The 21,425-nt window shown below is 49.3% G+C and overlaps 1 protein-coding gene across 4 annotated transcripts in view; it reads right to left on the bottom strand.

The window, feature by feature from the left end:
- The window catches only part of DSTYK (dual serine/threonine and tyrosine protein kinase), a 72,535-nt gene extending 51,419 nt beyond the window's left edge, over nt 1-21,116 (bottom strand). For all 4 annotated transcript variants that reach the window (XM_032972447.2, XM_032972448.2, XM_032972445.2 and 1 more), the window contains exon 1: nt 20,921-21,116. In XM_032972447.2, the coding sequence (XP_032828338.2) occupies nt 20,921-21,089 (169 nt within the window). In that variant the 5' untranslated portion in view covers nt 21,090-21,116. The remainder of the gene's footprint in view (nt 1-20,920) is intronic.
- Between the last annotated feature and the right edge of the window lie 309 nt (nt 21,117-21,425).

Below are 21,425 nucleotides of genomic sequence, written 5' to 3'. Positions count from 1 at the left end.
GCTCAAAGAGACCAGGGTTGATATCACTTTGCGAGAGTGACCGAGGGCATTTAATTAGTCTGCCAGTCGGTAGGGGGCTATGATTGGCACGTGTAATCCGTGCCATTTGGATACTGACGCACACGTACGTATGTGTGTATGTAGAACTTCTTTCGCGCCATACGTAGCCGACCGTGCTAATCGGAGGTGCAAATGGCCAACTGTTGCGAATGGCATCAGGGGGTTCTTTAACGTCCCGTTGCGAGTGAAGCTGACGGCGATCACGGTTATCAGATCCACAACAATAACAGGGTGACTGTAATAATGATAAGTGGAGAACGTGCTATCCACTCAGCCATGTCACCAGCCAAACGCTTTTCCTTACTAAGGGCCGAACAGGATTTTCAGATACTATTGGCAATCCACATATTAACACACATCTCAGTATAATTTCAACAAATGGTGCACGTGCAGCCCTGCAGCTACCTGCATTGCACGTTGAACGTGTTTCGCACCGTACGTAGCCAAGCGTGCTAATCGGAGGTGCGGGGGGAAGGACAACAAACTAAACACAAAGAGCAGTTCTAAAGGTGGCGGAAAGGGGCCTCACAACTAGAGCGGGCTGAAGAGAGCCCATCTCAACGCAATTTTGGGCCCACTATGCATAATAATTGAAACTTGTAACGCACACGCAGCGTTCGCTCTACCCTCAGAGAGAGAGAGCACGACTCAAGGGGCACGGGGAGGAACCACGGGAGAAGTGGGAACGCAGCCGGGCGGTGAGTCGGCGCCACCAGTTACCCCAGCTCTGCAGTCCCCAACGTATGGAGATGTTTTCAGCCAATTAATGACGGTTTGTACGCGGGAGGTAAACCAGAGTACCCGAAGAAGATCCACACGGGCGTACGGGGGGAACCACCCGACCCCGTGCAGCATGCTTGCACCGCCTTCTCCTGGCGAGCTAGGACATGGGCACCCCGACGTCCACGGGAAGGGGGTTTCACGACATCTGCGTGATCCACCAACCCTCGCCTCCACGCTGCTGGATTCACAGGCGTGCCCGGCCCGCCGCCAACGCCACCCACCGCCGCCCTGCTGCGACTCTTCCACGTTTGGCAGGGATGAGCGTTGCTCTAATCCGCGCGACCTGCCGGTCGACTCGCCATGGGAGGTTGTCGCTCCCGCCACGGCTTTCTGCTCCTGGGGTCTGGAATTCTCGTCCGCTTGAACCGAGCGCAGTTGAGACCCTGCCCATGAAAACAGGCGCATCTGTTTTCATGGGCATGCGTCCATAATAGTTGTATTCTTTGGTTAGATCGCGTGACTATAAATGTGGTCGTTAAACCCGCCAACACCCGACACAGCCAATTAGCAAGGTTTGTGACGCAGAAAAAAAACAAACCCTTATAAACAGATTGCCTTTAGAGGCCGACTCCATTTGCCTGATGACGACCGCTTGTGTTGCGATCGAAACGTCGTGATTTGTTTGATTTTATTTCTAACCACGCGACTTTACCGAAAGAACCAAAGAGCAAGTTTTCTGCCAATCGCCTGGAAAACTGCTCGCCCTCTCTGGTTGTTTTCTGGTCCAACGTCGAGGCAGAAAACCGATTGGCTCCGCCTGGATTAAGGCCACGGTGAAAAAAGCCAAACCGCAATCGAGGCATTCCAGCGGAGCGAACGGCAATTTAGAAAACAAGTCAGGGGGTCCTGCTGGTAACTAGCGTTTGCCTCGGGGATCATTTTCACGGGAGATAAACATCTTTTTGTTGTTGTTGCGGATAAACTCGCATTGAGAATCCACAAGATTTCTTCCCGTTTCATTTCCATCAAATTAATCCGTTAGCTCGCAAATTCATTTGTTTGCTCACGCTGCATGGTTTTTAGACCGAGTGGTCGTGCCAACTACCCCTTACAGCAGAATTCATTTAGCCTGACTCTGTTAAATGAGACCACAACGAGTGAGACCGGGCCACAGAATGTTTCCGTTTGAACAAAAACGCTCCTGGATAACGTTGGCGAGGGCGGCAAGCGCAATTAAACCTGAGTTTGATTCCCAACCAGTGGTGAGTAATAACTGATACGGTTCTGAGCCACCCCCCCCCCAGACCCCCCATTCACCAACCTGCAATGAGCATGTATGTATTTTGAACGTCTTTCACACCGTATGTAGCCAACTGTGCTAATCGGAGGTGTGGGGTGAGGACAACAAACTAAAGACAAGAGACAATTCTAAAGAAATTAGTTTTCAATCTAGATTTAAAAGTGAATAGCTTCAGTGGCTTACTAATGTCAGAAGGAAGAGCATTCCAGACGGCCGCAGAAGCGCTTCTGAAAAGCACAGCAGTATGGTGACGTACAGCCAAACAACCTTCATCGCCTGCAAGTGTGTGGAAAGTCCCTCCTGCGGTGGTTAATTGCCAATGGGCTGTAAATTATAATTTCTATTCGATATTGAGTCTGGTAATTCCCAAGCATGACGGACAGACGACCAGCATCATTGTGTCAGGAGATTCAGAAATGTCCATGTGGAAACTCTCGCGGTCGTAGTGCCGTCCGCCCCACGCCGCAAAACGTCGCCAGAAGTCATGGAATAACTTCTGAATTAACTCCTGCCAAACCACGCAAAAGCCCAGAAGATAGAAAGTCTGATTATTTACGTTCTTAACCATAAAACGTTACACAACAGTGCACACTAATTTTTCACTTTTTGTTGTTGTTAATTAAAACACTTGCAAAGATGTCTACAGAGCATCGCCAAACTCATCATTGCCAGGACGACACATTCCCGGGACAAGTGAGGAATGTGTGACGATAAGTGACAATATGCTGTGCGTGGACAGGACTTCATAAGGCAGTCGTTTTTATTTTTTCCCCGTCCAAAGGGCTTTACAACTTTTTCACAAGTTAGTGTTGTAAATCTGGTCAACTATTGACCCGGGCGAGCAAAAAAACCCTTGGAAAGACCCGAACAAGGGGCGAGTCCACTGCGGGCGCTCGCACGATTTTCACTTGCACACAAAATCGTCGGTCGCAGGACTCCGGCAAAAAAAAATCCAAATCAAACAAAGAGCGTAGGGTTTCATTAGCACGCCTGTGTCGGTGCCGCACGAGAAGCAACGTCACTCTTCCCGTGATCGCGACGGGGGCGGGCCCAACGTCGCTGACCATTGCAACCGTGCGGCTGCTGTAGTTTGTTTTTGTCACCTACTCGCGAGTCCGCTTTAGAAGCAGTTTTTAAAATGTTACAAAAATATCGAATATATTTTTTTTTTAACCCCAATTCAACGGTGCACCAGATTTTTTTTATTTATTTACAAAACACGCAAGGTTAATCGTTTGCGAAAGCAGGCTCTTGTTGAAAGCTGGCCCATTCAAGCGAACGAAGGGAATAGTTAAAGTCGTTGTGCAGATATCTGCATGCAGATGATAAGACACGAAGTGTCTCCGGACGAAGCTAGCCTGGGTGATACCAAATATAAATATAACGCCTTTTGGTGTCCTCTGGTCTAGCACCAATTGAGACGAGGCTCAAAAGAAAGCCGTCTCTGATGCGGACCAATCAGATTCAAGGACAACGCATACATTATCAGTGTGTTTTTTGTTTGCATTTTGACCACAAGTATTGTGGTTAATGCACACATGATTCCTTGTAAAAAAAGTTTAAGTTTTGTTGCCAGAAAAAAGGGGAAAACCCCTATTATTATATTTTGGTACTGGCAAAGGAGGTCTGATGATAACGTGGGTTACCAAAGTCCCAATGGCGCTCTCGACATTGTACCATGAGATTAATTTTGCATGCCCCCTCCTACACCCCCCCCGCCCCCCCCCCCCCCACTGCCTTATACCTACTATAATCGCCCAGGAATGTCTGTCCTTAACGCTCGTGACGTCACTCCACATCGACCAGCCCCACGCATTCATATTCATGAGCAGGTGACGTCCTCCAAATGGGCACACCCCCACCCCTCCTCATTAATAATCATGAGGTGACGTCACTCCACATCAAACAGCCCCCCTCATTAATAATCATTACAAGGTGACGTCCTCCAAATGGACAACCCCCCTCATTAATAATAATTAATGGCTAGCGTCACTCCACATGGGGGGGCGAGGCGCCTCCTCTCCCCTCCTCGGCGTCAACTCACAACCCTCACTACAAAGGCAGAACCCTCACGTCACGTGATCTCCGTAACGCTGTTGAGACATCAAAGTAAAAAGGACGTCACGATGAACAAGGGATTATAACCTTCAAATGAAATAGGTCTGTGTCACCGCGCCCTTACAAATTGCACACGCATTCATGCAATGAATATATCACGTCGCGGTCTGATTTTCGCTTGCAAGTTTCAGATTTACTACAATACACCCTCTCTTGGATGGGCAAAAGGCTCGTAAAATATATTTAGCAAACCAAGGCACTCACTTTTCCATTAACAAAAACTCGAGTTCCTAACTGCATCTCATGAAATACCCTACATACTCATTCAGCGATAGATCCGTACAACCTTTTCAGTTTGGGCTGAAACAAAGGCACCGTGGTGTGTGTGCACTGCGATACAAACCCAGTGGCCCAGGAGTGACATATGAAACGGTCCCAGGCACCCCTTTCACCCACACGCAGTGACCAGCACGGTGAAGTATGGTCAAGCAACCCTCGATAGCACAGCGAGTCATTTATCCAGCAGTGGTATAGTTAGCTCACTGTTCACTTTACTATCGCTACTGCCATGGTTCCTGTTCCCGAAAATGTTGCTCCTTGATTCCTCCTCCCGGATTGAGGATTTGTTTTGTCCACACCGCATTAAACTAACTCACTCACTCACCACACCGAAGGCCACACACAACACAGTCACTCACTCACCACACCGCAGTTCACAACAACACAGTCACTCACCACACCGCAGGTCACAACAACACACTCACCACACTGCAGGTCACGACAACACAGTCACACACCACACCGCAGGTCACAACAACACAGTCACTCACTCACCACACCGCAGGTCACAACAACACAGTTACTCACCACACCGCTGGACACAACAACACACTCGCCCACTCACCACACCGTAGATCACATCAACACACTCACTCACCACACTGCAGGTCAAACCAACACAGTCACTCACCACACCGCAGATCACAACAACACACTCACCACACCGCAGGTCACAACAACACACTCACTCACCACACTGCAGGTTACAACAACAGACCCACTCACTCACCACAGGTCACGACAACACAGTCACTCACTCACCACACCGCAGGCCACAACAACAGTCACTCACTCACCACATCGCAGGTCACAACAACACACTAACTCACCACACTGCAGGTCACAATAACACAGTCACTCACCATACCGCAGGTCACAACAACACAGTCACTCACCACACTGCAGGTCACAACAACACAGTCACTCACCACACTGCAGGTCACAACAACACACTCAATCACCACACCGCAGGTCAAACAACACAGTCGCTCACCACAGCGCAGGTCACAACAACACAGTCACTCACTCACCACACTGCAGGTCACGACAACACAGTCACTCACTCACCACACTGCAGGTCACAACAACACAGTCACTCACTCACCACACCGCAGGTGACAACAACACAGTCACTCACTCACCACACTGCAGGTCACGACAACACAGTCACTCACTCACCACACCGCAGGTGACAACAACACTCACTCACTCACCACATTGTAGGTCACAACAACAGTCACTCACTCACCACACCGCAGTTCACAACAACACAGTTACTCACCACACCGCTGGACACAACAACACGCTCACCCACTCACCACACCGCAGATCACATCAACACACTCACTCACCACACCGCAGGTCACAACATCAGACCCACTCACTCACCACACCACAGGTCACGACAACAAAGTCACTCACTCACCACACCGCAGGTCACAACAACACAGTCACTCACTCACCACATTGCAGGTCACAACAACACACTAACTCACCACACTGCAGGTCACAACAACACAGTCACTCACCACACCGCAGGTCACAACAACACACCACTCACCACACAGCAGGTCACAATAACACAGTCGCTCACCATAGCGCAGGTCACGACAACACAGTCACTCACTCACCACACTGCAGGTGACGACAACACAGTCACTCACTCACCACACTGCAGGTCACAACCACACAGTCACTCACTCACCACACCGCAGGTCACAACAATACAGTCACTCACTCACCACACCGCACGTCACAACAACACAGTCACTCACTCACCACACCGCAGGTCACAACCACACAGTCACTCACTCACCACACCGCACGTCACAACAACTCACTCACCACACCGCAGGTCACAACAACACAGTCACTCACTCACCACACCGCAGGTGACAACAACACAGTCACTCACTCACCACACCGCAGGTAACGACAACACAGTCACTCACGCACCACACCGCACGTCACAACAACTCACTCACCACACCGCAGGTCAAAACAACACAGTCACTCACTCACCACACCGCAGGTCACAACATAGTAACTCACTCACCACACTGCAGGTCACAACAACACACTCACTCACCACACTGCAGGTCACAACAACACACTCACTCACTCACCACACCACAGGTCACGCAAACAGTCACTCACTCACTACACCGCAGGTCACAACAACACTCACTAACTCACCACACTGCAGGTCACAACAACAACACTCACTCACCACACTGCAGGTCACAACAACAACACTCACTAACTCACCACACCGCAAGTTACAACAACACACTCACTCACCACACCGCAAGCTACAACAACACACTCACTCACCACACCGCAAGCTACAACAACACACTCACTCACCACACTGCATGTCACAACAACAACAACTCACTCACGCACTGTAGGTCACAACATTTCCCCTTCTGTTTCTCCCTTGCATTGACCGACTTTGGAATTCCCTCCCTTCGTCTCTTTTCCCAAGGTCATAAAGACCTTGCTCAACCCAAGAAACGCACCGACTGTTATCCATTACAAGAAGCGGTGCTGTGTGTAACAGGCCGCTTGGGCACTTTGGGCCTTGTGCTCAAGAGCCGCGATAAAAAAATATAAAATAATCACATAAACGTTTTAGCTCCGCTGCGGACGATGCCCCGACCAGGATTTCCCGCAAGATTTGACACCATTTGCATGCAAGCATGAGCGTACGTGCCCGAAAGGCGTATGCACCCTGCATTCATCGCTCGCTTTAAGCCACTTAAAACCAGCGCGCACAATATGCGTCCTGTGCGGACCACTGTAATAAAGCTTCGGCGGGATCTTAAAGACGGAATTTCATCGTCACGAGACCAACTTGAGAACACTTCTGGGAGACCTAACGAGCACGCGCACTGCACCCGCTCTCCTTTCCCCCCTCTGTCTCTACCCATCAATGCCCGCAGTCTATTTGTCTCACGTTGGCTCGCATGAACACTGCAAAATTAATGTTTATTAGCGTGAAGGAGGTGCGGGGGGGGGTAGCGGGCACAGAGGTTAGTGCACTGCACTCTCAACGAACAACTTTGGAGATCTGATATGGCCCTGGGCATCATCCCTTTTCCCCAACCCGCACTGACCAGCGTGGTGAAGTATGGTGTAACAAAAAAAAAACATACATTCCCTGACATGGAACGGGGGAGGCCTTCATCCAGCAGTGAATAGAACGTAGATAAATATTTGGAGCCATACCACCATGCATAGGGCTGGCCGACTTAAAAGCACACAGCCTCTTCAGAACACTTGCAACATGCGATAACGTTCACTTCACTATTTGTTAAGGCAGCTCAAAGTTTTTAGTTTCTCTTGCAGGGAAATACCTAAATATTTCGCCAGCGATCTTAACTATTTCTTCATCTGCTTTGTCAGACTAAATATAAACAATTAATATTTTAAACCGTTTTATTTTACCAGGTGAGGCCCCACTGAGCTGTATAGCTCTTTTAAATAGATGACCTGGTCACAAATGACAGCTCAACGAAAGTGGCTCATCATCACGTGGAAATTTATAGCTGCCAAATACTCTACACGCACATTCATTCTAAAAAGTGGAGGGAAACAGCGGAGGAACTGGAGAAATATCCACGCGACCACGGGGAGAACACGCAAACTCCAAATATACAGGCATCAGGGTCGGGATTGAGCCCACGACCTCCTGCATACCAGGCAAGGAAGTTGATATCTCACCACCGCGGCACCCTACAAATCAAGCGTATATCAAACGGAAGGTCCTGACCAATTGATACGGAAATTTGCGTCGCTGGCAAGTGTCTTTTTTTTTTTACAAAGTCACAATTTTAAACGATTGCTATTTTAACCAACAAAAACTAAAGGCGAGGTTATAACAAATAACAGCTTCACCTTGCTGTGGCAGGAAGGACGCACTTACCATGAGGTGGATCAAACTGAAAGCAAGCACGTGAACAATAACACTATAACCGTGACTGAATGACAATTCGATGAGAAACGCCTTGACAGCCACTGCATTCAAAAACCTGTCGGTCACTGCAGGTTGCCCTAGCGAGTCGCACGGGAGCGCATTTAGGATTCTTAAAGAATTCGCCGCAAATACCGAATGCACCAACAAACGGCGAAGCCTCAAGCAACTTCACCAAAAAAATCCTGAAGTTCATTCCGTTCACAAGCCAGGTGAAGGCTCGAGAGACGAGGAAAATCCAATTTGCAAGCATGACGCGGGTGAAGAGCGGAGGGTGAAATGACCCACGCCCTCCTGCGCGGACGCCTCGTTATAATTCAATCTCTTGTGTGTTCTTCTTCTCTCGTTTGCCAGAAATATTTCAGCATTAACGTTGGCAAACCATGACCCCCCCCCCCATCGTGACCAACAAGCAGTGCCACTCTCGCTTATATAGCTCCTAGCCATAGTGACAGGCTGGTTCACAATTTTAGTCGGCTTGGGTGCCACACCCACGCCGCTTGAGTCACTAAAACTCGTGTTGTTCAGGCTTGCATCCAACTTCAATTTCAGTTCTGCAATAGCCCCAGCCCCGGCTCCACTCCCTCATTCCCATAAATATGAAATAACAACGAAATTTAAAAAAAACCCACTAAAGTATTTCATTGCCAGAGTGGAGGAGTCCTCGGGCAATGTTAGATTGGTCTTGCCGCCTTCCAGTGGCCTTGCCGCCGAGCGATTCCAAGCGCCCGTGTTTCCGGCATCGTGCAACGAGTGCGGGCAACTTCAAGCGCTGAAACAGGGTGAGAACGGCCGCTCGCTGGCAGGCAACTACGGAAAAAACCTCCTGTTCACCACCCCCCCCCCCCCAATTAAAAGCAATCCAATTTAACGCGGATTAAATGTTGCTGCCGCCGCGGTGTCGTGCGTTCAGTCACACCGGGCCTGCAACTCAAGAGGTTGCTGGTTTGATTCCGTGTCCCGGTTGAATAATGGTGCAAAGTTTCTTGAATCCTCACGAATCTGTCCACCGGGCAGTATTAGAATCGGTGTAATACAGTTGCTTTGATTGGCAGCATGCGCGTTGTGGGGCAGCGTGTATGTACTGCAGCCTCTTTGTTATTAACACGTCTTGCCAGTGTCCAAGAGTGTGCCAACAACATTCTAGAAGGGCCCTCTGGGGCTCCCTCTAGTGGAGATCCTTCCACCTGCAGTGAGCAAGAAATTGCAGGGCCGTACCTTTACCTTCTCCGAAAATATCATCAACATTTATCACGTTCGGATATAAAATTGGATTCGTACCATCCATGTGGCCTATGACCAAAGTGCCCAGAAAGTGGCCAATGTTTTCAAATCTCAGAAGCTGCTTCTTCTTTAGTCCAGCCGAGGTCGATGCAGAGCAACTACAATTTCACGTTAAGGAGGTCAAACGAGACAACCGCGTCAGGAGCAGCAGAGTGTTTGGAGTGCCACAGTGGTGAGATGTTAACTACCTCGCCTGGTATACAGGAGGTCTTGGGTTCGATCTCGACCATGACGCCTGCTCTGTATTTGTACGTTTGCATGTTCTCCCCATGGCCGCGTGGATTTTTCTCCGAGTCCTTCAGGTTTTGATCTTCAAATTTAGAACCAACATCACGTGTTTTAGAGTATTTGGCTGCGACAAATTTCCACGTGACAATCCACTTTGTTGAGTTGTCATTTGTGGCCAGGGCGCTTCTGAAAACAAGCTATATACAGTGAGGGAAATAAGTATTTGATGCCCTGCTGATTTTGGACGTTTGCCCCACTGACAAAGATATGATCAGTCTATCATTTTAATGGTAGGTTTATTTGAACAGTGAGAGACAGAATAACAACAAAAACATCCGGAAAAACGCACGTCAAAAATGTTATAAATTGATTTGCATTTTAATAAGAGAATATGTATTTGACCCCTCTGCAAAACATGACTTAGTACTTGGTGGCAAAACCCTTGTTGGCAATCACAGAGGTCAGACGTTTCTTGTAGTTGGCCACCAGGTTTGCACACATCTCAGGAGGAATGTTGTCCCACTCCTCTTTGCAGATATTCTCCAAATCATTAAGGTTTCGAGGCTGACGTTTGGCAACTCGAACCTTCAGCTCCCTCCACAGATTTTCTATGAGATTAAGGTCTGGAGACTGGCTAGGCCACTCCAGGACCTTAATGTGCTTCTTCTTGAGCCACTCCTTTGTTGCCTTGGCCGTGTGTTTTTGGTCATTGTCATGCTGGAATACCCATCCATGACCCATTTTCAATGCCCTGGCTGAGGGAAGGAGGTTCTCACCCAAGATTTGACGGTACATGGCCCTGTCCATCGTCCCTTTGATGCAGTAATGTTGTCCTGTCCCCTTAGCAGAAAAACTCCCCCAAAGCATAATGTTTCCACCTCCATGTTTGACGGTGAGGATGGTGTTCTTGGGGTCATAGGCAGCATTCCTCCTCCTCAAAACACGGCGAGTTGAGTTGATGCCAAAGAGCTCCATTTTGGTCTCATCTGACCACAACACTTTCAACCAGTTGTCCTCTGAATCATTCAATGTTCATTGGCAAACTTCAGACGGGCATGTATATGTGCTTTCTTGAGCAGGGGGACCTTGCGGGTGCTGCAGGATTTCAGTCCTTCACGGCGTAGTGTGTTACCAATTGTTTTCTTGGTGACTATGGTTCCAGCTGCGTTGAGATCATTGGCAAGATCCTCCCGTGTAGTTCTGGGCTGATTCCTCACCGTTCTCATGATCATTGCAACTCCACGAGGTGAGGTCTTGCATGGAGCCCCAGGCCAAGGGAGATTGACAGTTCTTTTGTGTTTCTTCCATTTGCGAATAATCGCACCAACTGTTGTCACCTTCTCACCTTAGCTGCTTGGCAATGGTCGTGTAGCTCTTTCCAGCCTTGTGTAGGTCTACAATCTTGTCCCTGACATCCTTGGAGAGTTCTTTGGTCTTGGCCATGGTGGAAAGTTTGGAATCTGATTGATTGCTTCTGTGGACAGGTGTCTTTTATACAGGTAACAAGCTGAGATTAGGAGCACTCCCTTTAAGAGTGTGCTCCTAATCTCAGCTCGTTACCTGTATAAAATACACATGAGCCAGAAATCTTTCTGATTGAGAGGGGGTCAAATGCTTATTTCCCTCATTAAAATGCAAATAAATTTATAACATTTTTGACATGCGTTTTTCTGAATTTTTTTGTTGTTATTCTGTCTCTCACTGTTCAAATAAACCTACCATTAAAATTATAGACTGATCATTTATTTGTCAGTGGGCAAACGTACAAAATCAGCAGGGGATCAAATACTTTTTTTCCCTCACTGTAGCTCAGTGGGCCTTACCTGGTCAAATTTAAAATAGTTTAAGTATTTGTGGATCGGGCATTGCGTCACTATATGTTCTATGGTCTGTTGTGGATGATCACAGTTGCACACTACTGCAAAGTTTTTAATTTTCCACTTGTGCATCTCAGAAGCTAATTAGGGTTGAGCCTGGACAGAGCTTCTGATGGGTGACCACCATACAGAACAGGTCTTATAGGCTAAGCACTGTGTGTGGGGCTGCGTTGGCGAACAGCAGAGGACAGTGCAGAAAAACATTGTTGTACTGTACTTCTATGCTCATAATAAAGGTGGGTTTTTTTTTGCCATTTTGTCAATTCGCCCGATGGTGCTAGATGTAATTACCAGCGAAATGTCGTACTCAAATTGTAAATGTTGTGGATTTACTCTCCAACACACCGGTGGGCTGAAGTTGTAACTCATTGGCGCATTGTTTACGTGACAAACCTTACTGGCTGTGTCGGGTGGTGGAGGGTTACGACACATTTATACTTCACGCGATCTAAACCAAAACAAACCTTATTATGAATAATATTGGTCGCGAAAATCCTACGCGCTAAACTGTACCCCTATGCTCCCGCGTATATGCTGCCCGCCTTCAAGCCCCCCCTCCCCCTCCCCCCCCTTCCCCTTCCTACCGACCGGCATGGTCAGTGGAGGTGGTCACGAGAAACGATGGTGGCCGGTGGTCGAAAATAACGACAGCGTGGCGGCGAAGGGAACGAGCGCACACAAGAGGATGTCGACTGCGGAAATACAGTGACGAAATCGGCATGGGCAACACAGCCGCCGATGGGTTCGGCGAGGTCTACACCCAGCGGTGGGTGGCTCATGACCATGGATAAATATAATTTGAAAATACCGAAAACACGTGCAATGACCACTGAGCCTTCACCACCAAGCGAAGCAACCTCATGCCACCAGGACCTAATGGTCACCACATTTTCTGAATGCCTCTCCCAGATGTGTGGATCGTGGAATTGAGGAAGTGACCGATGCAAAGTAGATTTCTTTATTTTATTGCTTACGACCACCGCACCGAGAAGATGAGGAACGAACCAGAGGGTCAGTACCCATCTCAGACAACTGAGTAAAAGAATTGACTCAGGATGGCTAAGATATGTCGATCAGGGTTACGGCTCGAGGTTCATGGTGGCCACCACAGACAAGCAGAGAGAAACATCTATTCAGGTGGCCAGGGAAGCTTATTGGTTAGGGTTAGAGGTTAGTGGTGCCCATGTCGGAAAGCAGAAAGGAAGTCCACTCAGCTGGCCAGGGGGACACGCGATAAGAATAGAGGAAAACTACATTGGAAGAAGAAACGCAAAGGACGTGAAAGTACCAGGACAGAGTACCGAGAAGCTGGCCTAAGAAGGATTTGGTTGGAAGTGGTGAACCAGGGTTGTGAAGGGTTTAAAGGCCTCTGGAGTGGACGTGGAGAATATGGCCCGGGTTTAGGAATGAGTGGGGAGAGAGGACAGCCAGGAAGACGGAGGCCACAGGAGTGAGACCAAATCCAGGAATAACAACACTCAACTAAAGACAGCTGAGAAGAAATAACACGGCTCTGCTCAAGACACATCTCCACATAATTGTGACCGGCATGGCCACGGATGGCTTTGTTTGTTGCCACTGAACGGAGACCTAAGATCACCCAATGGCAGACCTCCACAACTAATAATAACAATACGTTATATTGATAAAGCGCCATGCTACAATGTACTCAAGGCGCTGTACACATCAGATCCGTAAATAAATAAATAAATGATTCATTGCCCAAGGGGAGGAAATCTTATCTATATATATGAAAGGGAAATTTGTGAATATGTGTGTCTGTTCGAAATGTTTAGCATACTTCCCGACATGCAACAAACTTGAAATTTGGCATGTAGGTAGCTTCCAGACTGTACACAATGCAAGAACTATAAAATAGACTTTGTATATATATTTTTTGGGGGGGGGCGCAATCATGGATATATTTTGTAAGGCAAGTGAGCGGTGACGTCACATCTGTGATGTCACCTACATTCGGCAGCATTACGCAGTGTGCCTGCTGACGTCACGCATTCCCCCCCAACCCTCCGCGTAGGCCGTGTATTAATCCAAGACAAGAATTAAAGTCTCGGGCGAAGCCGGGTAGTAAAGCTCGTAATTTATAAAGTGCCTTTACCCAAGGTGCTTTATAACTGAAACGCCTCCATGTGCCTCGAAACTTAAGTCAGGAGGTTTCTGCTACATTTTAAAGTAAAACCAGTTCGACATTGAAGAGTTTGGCTCCGTGCGAGAGGAATCTGGGAGAACCTAGTGAAAACCCACGAAGTGTAAATTACGTACAAAGGGGTGACAACCTTGGCACCCGCCAACTTTTTGGCCACACCTCACGGCCTCGCACACCGACGACACCGGACAATGCCCCGGTGGCCACCCAAGCGAGCATGAACCGGGCGCCGACCTGTTTAGCCTCCGAAGACCCGGCGAGGTTTAGTCGTAAGGACAAACTGACCGCTGCACCGGTGGGGTGTATGCAGAGACCTGGCCTGGCCCCGACAGTCCAAATCGACCACCCAGGTTATCCCATTAACAAATCACCAAGTGCCTTTCATTTCACTTGGCCTCGGAGCACCGACTACTCGAGTGAGAGAGCAGTGAAGAGCCGCCTGGGTATATAACGTCCTCCTGTGCTATGACTTCCCGGCGATGGCTAACATCAAGTGGCGAGCGATGTCTTGCAGTTTGGTCAAAAAAACCCCCTTCCCCCCCCCCTCCCCCATGACCGACGTGGCATGGCCAAGGCATTTGTCCAGCAGTAGACTGACAAAGGGGCTTATAAATTACAAAATAAAAATGTCATCGTTTGCCAATAATTTTTTACATTATCTCCGCTGCGTGACTCATGAGACTCGCTGTCCTGTGATCGCCACACGCAATTACCCTGCTTCCTTTGTACGGGTCTAACGAAGGCTAACTTTTCCGATCTCGCTTTGAAATGTGCCTTCTTTTTCAATTTCACTGCACGAAACTATTATAACTTTTCTCGTCCTAATTCTCCCAATTGCTTGGTCTGTTCGATACCGATTTCCTCATCATCACCATTAAGATCATCACCGCCAGGTGCATTGGTATTGTTCATTTCTACTTTGCCGTTTTTTTCACTTTCTCCTTCGTGATAAAGGCTGCTGTGATATAGCAATCCAGTGAGAGCTCCACTAGCCACACTAATACGGAGGGGAGAGCCGTGGTCGTGCTATCAGAACAGTCCGGTTAGCCGCTACATTATGGTAATTAACATGAATGGAAAAGAAAATATCAACAAACCTGTGGCTAGCTTAGCTGCATACGTATACAGGATAAGCTTTGATTGCGAGTAACTTGGTTTGCGAGTGTTTTGCAAGACGAGCACATTTTTTAAATAATTATTAATTTGATAAACGAGCGAGGTCTTGCAATACGAGTAGTAACGTATACGCTTTGTCTACCGAGCGTCACGTGATCACAACTGATATACGAGTGCTTTGATATACGAGTGCTTTGGATTACAAACACGTTTCCGGAACGAATTATGCTCGCAATCCAAGGTTTTACTGTATTTTTGGTGCTATGGTGTTATTGTATGTATAATGCATGTTGTGGGGGCATATATAGCGTGTGTGTACGTGTGTTAATTGTGCAAGTAAACAAATTAAAAGCATATTCTTAGTTTTTTCGGTAAAGTCACGTTGAAGGGAAACAACAAAATAATAATATATATATAAAACAATAAAAAATTCTCACGACGTTTCGACCATAACTCAAACGGTCGTCTTCAGGTGTGTTGGTTTGCATAAATTTATTTTTAAACGGCGCATTTACTTATTTATAAAAACGTTAGCGCCACGCGCAGCGATTTGGCAGTTTATTTAGGACTAGTCCATCTATATTCTGAAAAGAGGAGGGGGGAGACGAAATTTTTTATAATGTATGCTGTCTGAAAGCCACTGTAAGCGTGAACAATCAATTAAGACCTAATACAAATGTTAAGTCAATTACAAAGTTATGAGAAACTGATATCATGATAATTGTTAAATTTTAAATTATGTCTTGGAAAATTACACTGTGGCACCTGTTAGGAAGTTGTTTACCTTCGATTATATTAAGATACGCTTCTTTGAATCCACTTCCAAGTAAACTTCAGCAGTCTTACACTGCCTCTTCCCGATGACAACCCGGTTCCATTGCAAGACCTTTCGTCAATTATTTTATCTCACTTCTCACCTTGAGTCTGTGATGCTTCTGTAGATTTCCCCGCGAGATAGATAATACATTTACTTTTATTTTGCTTTGGCACATCTCTGAAGTTTAGCTCCTCATTCTTCTGTTCATAATTGTTAACTTCGTTCCGTTAGCATCCACTTCCACTCTGAAGTTTACAGAACTGCGTGCTAACCACTCACCGCACCACTGCCACAACCCCAGGTACATAATTGTACAGTACAATTAAGCGCCATGATTCTGTGCACCATCATGCACTCTTTTCCCCTGTAATGTAAATAAAAAGTTGGGGAGTGCGTCTTACAAGATGTGTCTGCGTGGGAGACCAGAATCGTCTAACTTTATTAACATCAAGTACAAGTTCTGGCTGCGGATTACTTTCCAGAGCGCCATTTAATCCGGAGAAAACGGTTTAAGTGGGTGAAAGTCCCTTTTCACAGTCTGGGATTGTAAAGGAGACCTGGGACGCAAATCATTAACACAAAACACACACGGCACACGAGCCTGGTGAAATATTAAACACCGTGCTAAGAAATCCACAAACGATGAGAACATATTTCAGGGAAGTCTCATGCCGGTGAATAATAACACGACAGTGGCGGTGATCTTGCCGAGTCTCAAGACTGACGACGGATTTGGCAATGACCAGAATCAACGGAGGGGGTCAGTCCTCTGTCAACAGACTTGTGTCACCTCAACCAACCATGGCATGACAGCGATGACAGCAACATGAATCAAGCCACAAGGATCGTGTCTGTTTTCCCGATACAAGAAATGACCAAAACAACAACCGCAATTCGCCACTAAGTGGCGGAGACGTCACCACGGCGCTTGTGCCAGGCCATGTGCACTTTAAGGGCAGCTGAAGCGTCCAACGCCCGCCGGCGGGAAGGTCACAGGTCAGACTCAGCAGGTGCCATGGGGTTGACTGACTGCGGGTGACCAAATCACCTACAGTGCCACCCGACCCCATCGAGATGGTGTCGCAAGCTAAGCAGTTTTGAGCCTGCATGGTGCTCCGTCGGGAGACAAAGATCCCCCGGGTAGCCTTAACAGGCTGTTGGGGCAAGTGCTTTTAGCGAGCACCTATGAAGGCCCGAACGCTACGCGAACGGGGATGGGTGGCCACCACCACGCCCGGGCGCCTTTGTGTCCCCAGTGGCGATGTTTACTACACACCGCACCAGGTACTCATTTGAGGCCTAGTCGACCTAGGGGAGGAGGCCCAGGACCGGTTCAGACAATCGCCACCGGTGTTGGCCGCGAGATGGGGGAATCGAACTCGGGTGGCCGGGTTCGTAGCGCAGCGTAGCGCTACAAGCAGGTTGTCACAGTGGCGTTGCAGGCTAACGTGGTGCGTGAGCAGCCATGCAAGTGCAATGCAGCAGCAACAACAACAAAAAACAATTGTTGCACGCCACCTCTATGCTCCCACGTCTAGCGCTCGCCAGTCTTCACCGACCGTCGCAACTGGCACGGCGTGGGAACGGAGGATCCCTCAGCCAACAATGGCTGCTGGTTATGATGACACCATGCATGGGGGTGCCGCGGCGGCGAGATGTTAACTACCTCGCCTGGTGTACAGGAGGTCGTGGGTTCCATCCCGACCCTGACGCCTGGTGTATACTTGGTGTTTGCGTGTCTATCTCTCATCACGGTGGCTAAGAGATGTTAACTACCTCGCCTGGTATGCAGGAGGTCGTGGGTTCCATCCCGACCCTGACGCCTGCTATATATTTGGAGTTTGCGTGTCTCTATCTCTCATCACGGTGGCTAGGAGATGTTAACTACCTCGCCTGGTATACAGGAGGTCGTGGGTTCCATCCCGACCCTGACGCCTGCTGTATATTTGGAGTTTGCGTGTCTCTCTCATATCACGGTGGCTAGGAGATGTTAACTACCTCGCCTGGTACACAGGAGGTCGTGGGATCCATCCCGACCCTGACGATGCCTGCTGTATATTTGGAGTTTGCGTGTCTCTCTCTCATCATCACGGTGGCTAGGAGATGTTAACTACCTCGCCTGGTACACAGGAGGTCGTGGGATCCATCCCGACCCTGACGATGCCTGTTGCTGTATATTTGGAGTTTGCGTGTCTCTCTCTCTCATCATCACGGTGGCTAGGAGATGTTAACTACCTCGCCTGGTACACAGGAGGTCGTGGGATCCATCCCGACCCTGACGATGCCTGCTGCTGTATATTTGGAGTTTGCGTGTCTCTATCTCTCATCACGATGGCTAGGAGATGTTAACTACCTCGCCTGGTGCACAGGAGGTCGTGGGATCCATCCCGACCCTGACGATGCCTGCTGCTGTATATTTGGAGTTTGCGTGTCTCTCTCTCATCATCATCACGATGGCTAGGAGATGTTAACTACCTCGCCTGGTATACAGGAGGTCGTGGGATCCATCCCGACCCTGACCACTGCTGCTGTATATTTGGAGTTTGCGTGTCTCTATCTCTCATCACGATGGCTAGGAGATGTTAACTACCTCGCCTGGTGCACAGGAGGTCGTGGGATCCATCCCGACCCTGACGATGCCTGCTGCTGTATATTTGGAGTTTGCGTGTCTCTCTCTCATCATCATCACGATGGCTAGGAGATGTTAACTACCTCGCCTGGTATACAGGAGGTCGTGGGATCCATCCCGACCCTGACCACTGCTGCTGTATATTTGGAGTTTGCGTGTCTCTATCTCTCATCACGATGGCTAGGAGATGTTAACTACCTCGCCTGGTACACAGGAGGTCGTGGGATCCATCCCGACCCTGACGATGCCTGCTGCTGTATATTTGGAGTTTGCGTGTCTCTCTCTCATCATCATCACGGTGGCTAGGAGATGTTAACTACCTCGCCTGGTCTACAGGAGGTCGTGGGATCCATCCCGACCCTGACGATGCCTGCTGCTATATATTTGGAGTTTGCGTGTCTCTCTCTCATCATCATCACGGTGGCTAGGAGATGTTAACTACCTCGCCTGGTCTACAGGAGGTCGTGGGATCCATCCCGACCCTGACGATGCCTGCTGCTGTATATTTGGAGTTTGCGTGTCTCTCTCTCATCATCATCACGGTGGCTAGGAGATGTTAACTACCTCGCCTGGTCTACAGGAGGTCGTGGGATCCATCCCGACCCTGACGATGCCTGCTGCTGTATATTTGGAGTTTGAGTGTCTCTATCTCTCATCACGATGGCTAGGAGATGTTAACTACCTCGCCTGGTACACAGGAGGTCGTGGGATCCATCCCGACCCTGACGATGCCTGCTGCTGTATATTTGGAGTTTGCGTGTCTCTATCTCTCATCACGGTGGCTAGGAGATGTTAACTACCTCGCCTGGTATACAGGAGGTCGTGGGATCCATCCCGACCCTGACGCCTGCTGTATATTTGGAGTTTGCGTGTCTCTCCCATATCACGGTGGCTAGGAGATGTTAACTACCTCGCCTGGTACACAGGAGGTCGTGGGATCCATCCCGACCCTGACGATGCCTGCTGCTGTATATTTGGAGTTTGCGTGTCTCTATCTCTCATCACGATGGCTAGGAGATGTTAACTACCTCGCCTGGTACACAGGAGGTCGTGGGATCCATCCCGACCCTGACGATGCCTGCTGCTGTATATTTGGAGTTTGCGTGTCTCTCTCTCGTCGTGGTCGCGTGGATTTTCCTCTGGGTCCGTCGATTCCCCACCCCCCGCCCCCTCCACATTATCACGCGTTCAGAGTAATTTGGCTGCTATACATTTTCACGTGATGATGATGATGATAATAATAAACCGCCAACTTCGTTGAGCTATCATTTGTGATATCCAGGTCCGCCTTCTGAAAAATAGCTACAACATAAGCTCAGTGGGGGGTGGGGGTGGGTGCTTACCTAGTAACTAGTTTCCTTTCGTAATTTTTTGCGTAAAATTTACAAGGGGATGGGAGTCGCATCTAGTCGTCTTTGCCGTATTCTTCTTCTTCTTCACACCCATCGACAAATGTCGATTCGACCGCGCGCCAAGCGAAACCCACGGACGGAACCAAGCGCCCCCAATCGATGAATCGTAACGCGGGCAACGAGGACCCTCGCAGGAAACACACAGCACGTGGGTGACATCGCGCAAAGCAGAGAGGGCCATGGATGGCACGGCGAGGTCGTCATCCAGCAGCTGATAGAGCGTACCCTCCACCCTCCTCCACACCTCCTCCACCGTTCGTGCTCGAGATTGTAAATTTGCTCTCCCAACACGCGGCTGGTGGTTGTTGTTGTTATTGTTGTTGTTGTGCGTCGCTGTGCATCGTAACGAATGGGTCACAGTCTGTTTACGTGGCAAAACCTGAACTGAACAACCTATATTACGGATGACACTGATCGCGAAACGCCCGACTGAACATCACTACCACCACCACCGCCGCCGCTGCTGCTGAGACTCCACGTTAATAAACTAACGTGGAGTTTAAATTTTGATTTCAAGCTTTCGTGACTGCAGTAATTCATGTTCTTGGCTCTTTCGGTAAAGTCACGTTGAAGGGAAACAATAAAATATTATTTCCCTTCGATAAAATATTATTTCTCTTCAACGTGACTTTACCGAAAGAGCTAAGAATATATAACGTGGAGTTTGTTTACAATCGCAGGTGCCGTTCATATTTCCCAGCTCGCATAAGCGCGCGACCCCCCCCCCCAACCCCCCCCGCAGAACGCGCGCGCGCCATTAGCCCCGGCAGCCCTCGTGACGCCGCGGTCGGCCAATAGCGTGCGCCGCCGCGGTCATCGCGCGCCTATCCGCACTGGGGAATCTCAAGGCGGGGCGGGTCCGCGCCGACCCGGCCCCGCCCCCCCCCATCCCGCCGTTCGAAGCAAAGCATAAAATGGGCAAACAAATGGCGCTCGCCTTCGTCGTAGTGGCCGCAGTCCTGCAGCTCGGCGAAGTACTCCTCCGTCTCCTGGAGGTTGTTCTGGAAGTGCTGCTTGAGGCGGCCGAAGGCGCGGAACGTGCGCGCCAGCTCCTTGGCGAGCAGCGCGGGCGACGCGACGAACCAGCGAGTCGACGCGTCCGCCATGATGAACTGGGGAGGGGAGGGGGCAGCTGTGGAGGGGGTGGGGCAATGGGTGGAAGGGGGGCGGGGTAATGTGGGAGGGGGTGGGGTAATGATTGGGCGTGGCACTGGGGGGGGAAGGTGAGGCAATGAGGGGGCGGGGCAATGGGTGGAAGGGGGGCGGGGTAATGTGGGAGGGGGTGGTGTAATGATTGGGCGTGGCACTGGGGGGAAGGTGAGGCAATGAGGGGGCGGGGCAATGGGTGGAGGGGGCGGGGTCATAAATGAGTGGGGAGGTGGGGCAATGAGGGGGGGTGGGGCAATAAGGGGGGGTGGGGCAATAGGGGAGGGGCGGGGAAA

Source organism: Petromyzon marinus, chromosome 48 (assembly GCF_048934315.1).
Source record: "Petromyzon marinus isolate PM22_M1 ecotype Great Lakes invasive population chromosome 48, UKy_Petmar_22M1.pri1.0, whole genome shotgun sequence".
In the NCBI taxonomy this organism is placed as follows: domain Eukaryota; kingdom Metazoa; phylum Chordata; class Hyperoartia; order Petromyzontiformes; family Petromyzontidae; genus Petromyzon; species Petromyzon marinus.
Note: the sequence above shows the minus strand (reverse complement) of the source record. Positions and strands in the feature narration are given on the sequence as shown.